The 9938-nt window shown below is 43.8% G+C and overlaps 1 protein-coding gene across 1 annotated transcript; it reads right to left on the reverse strand.

Annotated features, from left to right (window-relative positions):
• Nucleotides 1-605: 605 nt before the first annotated feature.
• Nucleotides 606-1736, reverse strand: LOC118499240 (olfactory receptor 1F12-like). The gene is given in 4 exon segments (XM_036019896.1): nt 606-1138; nt 1140-1387; nt 1390-1530; nt 1533-1736. Coding segments are annotated over 4 exon segments (930 nt in total). The 5' UTR covers nt 1669-1736; the 3' UTR covers nt 606-733.
• Between the last annotated feature and the right edge of the window lie 8202 nt (nt 1737-9938).

Below are 9938 nucleotides of genomic sequence, written 5' to 3' on the forward strand. Positions count from 1 at the left end.
AAGATTATCATGGCCCATTCTCTTCCTGTTTTTCATTCCCAGAGAATCAACTCTAAGTCTAGCCTCTTTTCTCTTGTTATCATGTGAATGGAAGACCTTTCTTTCCTAAGGAAAAAGGGAAAACAATGGAGACAGTGTGGGGTCTGCTTGGGTGCTCAGATGAGACTGTCACTACAGGCATTCCTGATATAAGTGTCTATAGCTATGGAACTCCATCTAGCAGGGTCCATGGCCAAGAGTGGGGCAGTTTCGGGGAGAATGATCAATCTGTGCCCAGAGCTGGGTTCAACCCAGAATGTGGGGATGTTGTCTAAGAAGTGGAGGTGGAGTGGAGGAGTTTGGAAATTAGGATGCATAAGAGTTAAGGATTTGAGGAATGTGAGGGTGAACAGGGGCTTTCAGGGGGCATCCCTTTGGCAAAGGCATCAGCACAGGTCACAGACTTCTATGAATTGAACTTTTTCATATGGAGTGTATGGCCTTTTCAGCCCTCTCCAGAAGGTCTGTGGATAAAGCTAATTTGCATATGTTTATGTGGTTCTGTCTTTAGAGGAGAATTTATCCATGCAGGGGCCAAGGAATTTTGGACTTGCAAATTACTTAGGGAGCCATGACCATGGTGACAACCCAGGATAATGAGGTCTGTGTTCCTCCTGCTCTCTGTGTGTGCAGCCTGTCCCTGGGATTCGTCCTCCTCTTCCCAGCACAGAGACTCTGAAGGGGAAATCTGCTGTTACAGCCCACAGGATAAAGTCTTCACACTGAACAGTTTCCTTAGAGCTCTCTTCATGTCCTTGTTTCTCAGGCAGTAGATAAAGGGGTTCAGCATGGGGGTGATCACTATACACATCACTGAAGCCAGCGAATCCTTGTCAGCTGAATGGGAAGATGAGGGATTCATGTAGGCCCCTGTGATGGTCCCATAGAAGAGAATAGCTACAGTGAGATAGGAGCCACAGATGGAAAAGATCTTTTGTTTGCCCCAGGCAGATGGGACCTTGAACACAGCAGATACAATGTGGATGTAGGAGACAAGAATTCCAGGGAAGGGGATAAGGATGATCAAGCCCCCCACTAGCAGAATCATGAGCTGGTTGAGTTGGGTGTTGGAACAGGAGAGCTGGAGCAGGGGAGGGAGGGTCACAAAAGAAGCTGTTGCTGGCGCAGAACCCCAGCCAAGCCATGAGGAGGGTATGTAGTTGGAAGTGGAAGTTGGAAATGAGCCAGGACCTTCCTAGCATCAGGGTACAGATTTGCAGACTCATCACAATGGAGTAGTGCAGGGGGTGGCAGATGACCACAAAGCGGTCATAAGCCATTGCCGTCAAGAGGAAGTTGTCCATGTTGGCAAGCAAAATGCAAAAGCAGATCTGTGTTAGACAACCGCACAGGAAACAGACTGAGTCCACATCTGGGTGTTCACAAGCATCTTGGGTACTATGGCAGAGATGAAGCAGAAATCCACCAGGAAGAGGTTGCTAAGGAAGAAGTACATGGGCATGTGGAGGCAGGATTCTGAGCCAATGGCAGGATGATGAGCAAGTTCCCTGCTTCCTCAATGAAGTACATGACCAGGAAGGGCCTGGAGATCAGCTTCTGGCTCTTGGGCCGGCTGGTGAGCTGTAGGAGGATGAACTCAGAGGCACTTGTGCGGTTTCCTCTCTCCATGGTCAATTGGTCCTGCTGGGAGATCCAGACCAGGCACAGGCTATAGAGAGGGTAGAGATATCCATGCCTCCTTCCCTCAAACAGTCCTTCAACTTACAATTGGCCACATGTTTATGTTCATTGGTACAAACCCCAAAGAAGGCTCTCCATCTATCAAAGGAAAGTCCTATAGGTACAACAGACCTCAAAGTCAGGGTTTTTAAAAATTATTTTACCACCAAAATGCTACTGATCCTGAACCCCACAAAACCTCATCTCTGTCCCTCCAAGGAGAATCCTTGTGACATGGGGTCGGTCAGGTACTTGTTATTGGTAACAATGAAGGGGCTACTGAGGGTGTTTTAGCTCCTTGAATTTCAATTATACTCTCATTCTTTGATATGAGCAACTAATGTTGCCTCAATATTAAGTAAAAAGCTATGGAAATATAGTTTCTTCCTAATCCTGATAAGATTGCCTCCTGAAGGGCATTTCTCTACAGAATTCTGGAACCACAGTGACACATATATACAACCATAGGGGATTATTTGTATATACCCTTCCTTCCCTTGAGCATTTTGCTTCCTCACCCACAAAGAGCCAAAGGCTCAGGGTGCTCCAGCTGCCACTTGTCACTGACTCTGGGCCATCCTGGTCCTGGTGATGATGCTGTGGGATGGAGCAAGTCAGGGTAAATCTGGTCAGAAGAGCCTGCTGACTGAGACAGCTCAGCTAGCCCTTCTGTCTGGGCGTACTCGGGAAAGGACTTGCCTCTGGAGGGTAAGAGTTACCCCTGCATATAACAAAGAGAACTCACAGGTATAACATTTCCCAAGGTCAATAGTTGGCAGCAGGTAAACATAGGGACCCCACTAAACTGGAGTTTAAAATATTTCAGTGCAAGCTCAGATACAATTTCATTAGATATAATTATTTTTCACTGGTTCGTAAGACATAGTTGGGATTTGGGTCCTAAGAGAATATATAAATCAATAGTGGCATAGGTAAACACATTGCTTGACTCCTCCCACAATCACATCAAAATTACAACTAAACTACAGAATAACCTTCATTCAGAAACCACTGAAGCTGGTCTGAATGGAAGTCCTACAATTAGGGAATTAAAGAAGAAGCCGCATTGAGACTGGTGGGGAAGTGGAGATGTAGATCAGGCTGGTCTCACACTCACACATGGTGGATAAAGATAAGGAAAAATATCTCAACTGTGGGTTTCCCCCCTGAGGAGTGAGGGGTCCCAGCCCTACACTAGGCCCCTCAGCCCAGGGTTCCAGTGCTGGGAAGAGAAGCCCCATTACTTCTGGATGTAAAAATAAGTGGGAATTAAGGCTGAGGGAGACAGAAGGCTTCTGGAGTCTCAGGCAGTGTCTCTTAAAGGGCTCACACATGGACTAATTCATACTCCCTCTGAGCTCCAGCATAGAGGTAGAAGCTTGAGAGGTACCAGAGACATACAGGGAGGAACTGAATTGTCCAGCATCTTGGAGAGAGCTGTGGGATGGGCAACTTTCTCCCAGACAGAAGTGCTGGCAGAGGACATTGTTCCTTTGATAGCCTTCTGCTATAGAGCCTGTAGGCAGGTGCCATATCTGAGACTCCATCATTGCGGCTCACACTGTTTGCCCCACCCTGGTGATTCTCTGAGGCCTCACCCCACTCAGCACTTTGGGCACACCCAAGCTGTTTCCAGTGGCTTTCTCCTATGAATGGCCTGTCTTGGCTCATGTTTTTGATTTTCCTAAAATCTCTCAATAAGCAGTACCTTGGCCTCAGCGAGCCTTGTACCTTTCACTAAGTGGCTAAAGCCCATGCACTAAGCAGTAGCCAGCCATGGTTTAGAGCTTGGCCTTGCCTGGGCACCTCCAAGCCTAGTGCATGTAGCAGCCACCTGCAGATTGCTTTGTAGCTCATGCCAAGTGGCCCTAGGAAGAACACAGATAGAGGCTGACTTTGGCCTGTACCTCCTGGGAGGCCTTAGGGTTAGCACACCCAGTGGACAGCTTCAGACCACATTGAAGCACAACCACCCAACCACCTCCACAAGTGACACATTCAAGGGGAAGACTCAGTGAACACCAGAGCCCAGCTGGAGTAAGTTCTGCTCTGTGGGGTGGGTCCCAGCACACCTGACACTCTACAGTGGTCAGAGGTCAGTGATAAAGGTTGTAGCCACTCCTTGCACCTGATTGGCCTGGGGGAAAATCTCTCCCATTTATGGGCCAACAGCAATCAAGTCTCAACTACAACAGGAAGGATACACAGCCAACATGGGTGTGGGGGGAGATTAAATCTGGAATGCCCAGCTCAGATGAATGGGGAGATTGTACCACTGAACCCTGCAGGACAGCTACTACATTAGTCCACTCTACCAAGCCTGAGAGATATAGAAACTCTACTTAATACATTGGAACAAACACAGGGAGGCTGACAAAATGAGAAGACAAAGAAACATGCCCCAAATGAAAGAATAGATCAAAACTCCAGAAAAGGAACTAAACAAAATGGAGACAAGAAATCTACTAGATGAAGAGTTCAAAACACTGGTTATAAAAATGCTCAATAAACTTAGTGAGAACCTCAACAGCACAAAAAAGATCCAGTCAGAAATGAAGGCTACACGAGCTGAAATAAAGAAAAATTGACAGGGAATCAACAGTAGAGTGGACAAAACTGAGAATAAAATCAGTGACTGGAATATAAGGAAGCAAAAACACCATCAGACCAGGAAAAAGAAAAAGGTATAAAAAAATGAGGATATCATGAGGGTGCCAGCAGGTTACAAAAGAAAGCAAGAAATTGAAAACCTATTAAAAAATAATGACAGAAAACTTCTCTAACTTGGTGAAAGAAATAGACATACAAGCCAGGGAAATACAGAGTATCCCAAACAAGAGGAACCCAAAGAGGTACACATCAAAACATATCATAATTAAAATGCAAAATGTTAAAGACAAAGAGAGAATCTTAAAAGCAGCAAGAGAAAAGCAGTTAGTTACCTACAAGGGAGCTTCCATAAGACTGAGCTGATTTCTCAATAGCTCAGAAGGGACTGGCAAAAAATATTCAAAGTGATAAAAAGCTATGGTACAAAAGCTAACCTACAACCAAAATTATTCTACCCAACAAAACTATCATTTAGAGTCAAGGGACAGATGTAGAGCTTTCCAGACCAGAAAAAGCTAAAGGAATTCATCACCACCATACCAGTATTATATGAAATGTTAATGGGTCATCTTTAAGAAGAAGAAAAAAAAGGAAAATATGAACAATGAAATGGCAATAAATGCATACCTATCAAGAATTGAATCTAGAAAACAAAATAAATGAACAAGCAGAACAGAAACAGACTCATAGATGTAGAGAACGTTTTTGATGGTTACCAAATGGGAGGGGGATTGAGAGGATGGGTGAAAAAGGTAAAGTTACTAAGAATTACAAATTGATATATTATAAAATAGTCACGGGGATGTAATGTATAGCACAGGGAATATAGTTAATAATATTCTGATTACTATATATGGTGTCAGATGGGTGTGAGATTAATCAGTATGATCACTTAGTTGGTTATGTAATGTCCAGTATCTGGGGAGTACTCCTGAAATTAATATAAAAACGTATGTCAGCTGTAATTGAAAATAAAAATGATATATAAACAAAAATAAAGTGCAAGCTTATAGTTTAAAAAAGAGATAGTATTAATCAGAAAGAGAAGGGGGTGAAAGAAAACTGGAGTTAGTGTGCTGACAGGGACTGGGGGACAGCTGATGGAGCAAATCAGTCTGGAAAAGCTGTGGCAGTAGAGTGGGAACTGGCCAGCCTGGGAACTGGGCAGACTCTGATAAGGGGGAAACTGTCGTAAGAGGCTGACTTTGCTCACAGTCATTTTGCTGAGGTAGAGCCTGCTTGGAGCAAAGGAACTTAGCAGTGCAGTTGGGGGTGGAATGAGGGGATGGAGATTTCGGCTATGCAGCAAGTTCCAACTGAGGTCTTTGCCTGTGTTGAGAGCTATTCCTTAGCATGGAAGATAAATGGCTCATTTTGAATTAATGCTTTGCTGATTTGAGTTTTTTAAGGATTCAAGTGTTTGATGTTACAGAGTCAGAAATCTTTGGGTAAAGGACAAGTGTCAGGTAGAAACACTGGAGCCTAAGAGGAGGGAAATCTATTTGGTGGAAAGTAAATATAAAGGAAACCACTTAAAATGGTTGAGATCTTCATTTGATTAGTTCTAACTAAAGAACTCGTTATTGGGTGATGTAAGAGAAAAGAGAACAATAAAGGACATTGTTCTCATTCCTAAGAAGCTTCTAGTAAAATGTAAAACTTTCACAAAGGAAACAGCCCTTAGAATAGGGAGCTGACATTTAGTGAGCACTTACTGTGTGTCACATACAGGACTAGGCAAGTGCATATATTTAATTTAATCCTCCACAACCTATATAAGATAGGCATTATTATTCTTATTTTACAGGTGAATAAACTGAGGCAGGAAGGGTTTAAATAATTCCCCCAAAGATATCAGGATTTGATTCCAGGCCAGTCTGATTTCAGAGCAGTGCTCCTTTAATTTCTCTGCTCTAACCAAAGTGCGACTGGGTAAACTTAAACTTGGGGCATCTGAGTAAATGGATCAGCGATTTCTGGAGCAGCCAGTGCTGGGACAGGAGAAAGGAACCGTAGAGCAGGGACATGGTGTAAGAGAATTATCTGTACTGGGGAGAGAGGACTTGTTTGTGTGGCTGCATGTAGGTTCCAAGACTGACCAAAGCTTGTGAACAAGAGCTGCAGTGTGTGTAGTCCAAAAGCTCTGTCTTTGTCTTGATTATATTCCTTTGAAAGTGGGGCGACGCCATCCTTTCTTTTCCTTCCAACCCTCCCACTTCCTCAGAGATATGGGAGAAGAAAATTTTCTTGTTACTGTTTCCCACTTGCGAGGAAAGTACTCTTCCCAAATACTCCTTTCCAAAAAGACCAAAGCTAAGAGAGTCTAACTTAAAACCAAAAAGACTTTCCCCTTAGCTTCTGGATCTTTTCTGTCAGCAGGCAGACATCTCCCAGTTTAAAAAATCTACCCTTCACCCACATTGCTCTCTAGCTGTTAGCTCCTTTCTCTGTTCCCTCTTTCCACAAAAGTCCTCCAAATGTGGTCAGGACTCATTCTCCAGTTCCCCTCTTCCCACTTTCTCCTGAAGCCCCTTTGCAGGCTTCTCCATCAAGCCGTGACGCTTTCTTTGTCAAGGCTGCCTTTGCTGTGTCTGAGATTAGTTCTGAGGCTTCATTTTACTGAAACTGACAAGCCAGAGTTGGCATTGTTGGGCACTTCCTCTGTCCTCAAATACATCCTTCACTTGGTTTTGAGCAGTGTTGTCTTGGCACCTCTCCTACCTTACTGGTTACTTGCTTGTCCTCTGTGCATCCTCACTCTTCTGACCTCCAGGTGTTGAGATGCCCTTGATTTGCATGCATTTTTTAAGTGGTTTTGTTACTCCCAAAGCTTAAAATACCATCTAAAATTCTATCTCCAATTTGGGACTTTTCCCTTGAACTTCTAACTGCCTACTCCCTCTATGCCCTTTGAGATGTCTAACAGGTATCTCAAACTTGTCCAAAACTGTCCTGCTGATCTTCCTGTCCTCAAACCTGCTGCTTCCTCAGTCATCCCCATCTTATACTAATTGCTCAGCAAAAACCTCCTCTTTTTAAAGATTTTATTTATTTATTTATTTATTTATTTATTTGAGAGAAAGGGAGGAAGAAAGAGAGGGAGAGAAACATCGATGTGAGACAGAACCATTTATCATTTGCCTCTTGTATGCATCCCAATTGGGGGGCTGAACCTGCAACTCAGGCATGTGCCCTGACCAGGAATCGAACTGGTGACCTTTCACTTTGCTGGTTGATGCCCAAACAACTAAGCCACACCAGTCAGGGACTTAACTCCTTAAAAAAAAACTGTCTTCATCCAGTATATTGGTGAATCTTATCCTCTATACCTTTGAAATATACCCAGAATGAGATCCCTTTCTCTCTGTGTCAACTGCTATATTTATGGCCCAAACAATCAGTTACCTCCAGATTATTGCAATGATCTCTCTTTTTTTAATATATTTTATTGATTATGCTATTACAGTTGTCCCATTTCCCCCCTTCTCTCCCCTCCACCCTGTACTCCCTCTCCCACCCACATCCCCCCCCTTTAGTTCATGTCCATGTGTCATACTTATGAGTTCTTTAGCTTCTACATTTCCCATACTATTCTTGCCCTCCCCCTATGTATTTTCAACCCAGATTCTATGCTACTCATTATCTATACCTCTTCCCCCTCTCTCCTCCTCCCACCCTCCTGTTGCTAACCCTCCATGTGACCTCCATTTCTGTGGTTCTGTTCCTGTTCTAGTTGTTTGCTTAGTTTCTTTTGGTTTTGCTTTAGGTGTGGTTGTTAATAATTGTGAGTTTGCTGTCCTTTTACTATACATATTTTTTCTTTATCTTCTTTTCTTAGATAAGTCCCTTTAACATTTCATAAAATAAGGGCTTGGTGATGATGAACTCCTTTAACTTGACCTTATCTGAGAAGCACTTTATCTGCCCTTCCATTCTAAATGAGAGCTTTGCTGGATAGAGTAATCTGGGATGTAGGTCCTTGTCTTTCATGACTTGGAATATTTCTTTCCAGCCCCTTCTTTCCTGTAAGGTCTCTTTTGAGAAATCAGCTGACAGTCTGATGGGAACCCCTTTGTAGGTTACTATCCCCTTATCTCTTGCTGCTTCTAGGATTCTCTCCTTCGTTTTTACCTTGGCTAATGTAATTATGATGTCCCTTGGTGTGTTTCTTCTTGGGTCCACCTTCTTTGGGGCTCCTTGAGCTTCTTGGATTTCTTGGAAGACTATTTCTTTTGCCAGATTGGGGAAGTTCTCCTTTATTATTTGTTCAAATAGGTGCTCAATTTGTTGCTTTTCCCCTTCCCCTTCTGGTACCCCTATAATTTGGATGTTGGAACATTTAAAGATGTCCTGGATGCTCTTAAGCTTCTCCTTGTTTTTTTGAATTCTTATTTTATCATGCTTTCCTACTTGGTTGATTCTATCTTCCTTCTGGTCCGCTGTATTTTTTTGAGACCCAGTTTCCTTCCCTTCACTATTGGCTCTCTTCCGCATATCTTCCTGCATCTCTTTTATGGTAACCTGTATTTTTTCATCTAATTTGCACCCAAAATCAACCAATTCCGTGAGCTTTCTGATCACCAGTGTTTTGAACTGTGCATCTGATAGGTTAGCTATTTCTTGGTCGCTCAAAAGGATGAGTTCTGGGGCACTGATTTGTTCTTCTATTTGAGCCATTGCTCTCTCTCTCTCTTTTTTTTTTTTTTAGTCTGGTCGCTCTTGTTACGGTGAGGGGTGGAGCCTTAGGTGTTCACCGGGGCTGGGCACCCCGTCACTAGATTGTGACATTATATGTGGGGGCGGGGGCGGGAGTGGGGACGGGAGGAAACAATGGCGGTAGTTCCGTTCTCCTGGGATCTCAGTCCCTTCTCTGGGATCCTGGACTGCGAGCTCTGCCCTGGTCCACAATCGCCACCTCACTGGGTCTGCCAGCCACAGTTTGCATACTCAAGGACCACTGCTGAGTTCTTGCACGCTGGATGGCTTTCACTCTGATTTCGCGCCAAGTTTTTCCCAACCTTCGCGGGCTGCCAACCCACGCCCACCTGCGCTGGCTGGTCCTCTCTGCCCCGCCTACAAGTCTGGATGTACGGGTCTACTTCAACTTCTTAGCTGTCCGACTTCCATTCAGATAAATCCTCTGTCAGCTCTGAGTGTTATTCTAGCTGTAAATTGTTGTTGTTCTAATCTTGGTTGTGTGAGGAGGTACGGTGCATCCACCTATTCCTCCATCTTGCTGGAAGCCTGCTGCAATGATCTCTTAACTGGGTCCCTGTTTGTATCTTTGCCCTACCCCTAACAGTTTTCTACATAGCAACTAGAGTGAACATTAAGAAATGTAAGTCAGACCATGTTACTTCTCTGTGCAAAATCCTCTAATGGCTTCTCATCTCACTCAGAACAAAACTCAAAGTCTTTGTCAAATTCTATAGGTGAATGCATGACTCAGACCTCTGCCCTCTCCCTCATCTTGCCTCCTTCTATTGCTCCCTCACTTCTGTATGTTGACCACAGTTGACCATGTTGATGTAGCCCCTTTATTTATTTTTGTTTTTATTTTCCTTGCCTTTGGGGTCAAATTTACAAAAACCCCTCTGAGATCAAGGTTC

The sequence above is a fragment of the Phyllostomus discolor genome, chromosome 3 (assembly GCF_004126475.2).
Source record: "Phyllostomus discolor isolate MPI-MPIP mPhyDis1 chromosome 3, mPhyDis1.pri.v3, whole genome shotgun sequence".
Classification (NCBI taxonomy): Eukaryota; Metazoa; Chordata; class Mammalia; order Chiroptera; family Phyllostomidae; genus Phyllostomus; species Phyllostomus discolor.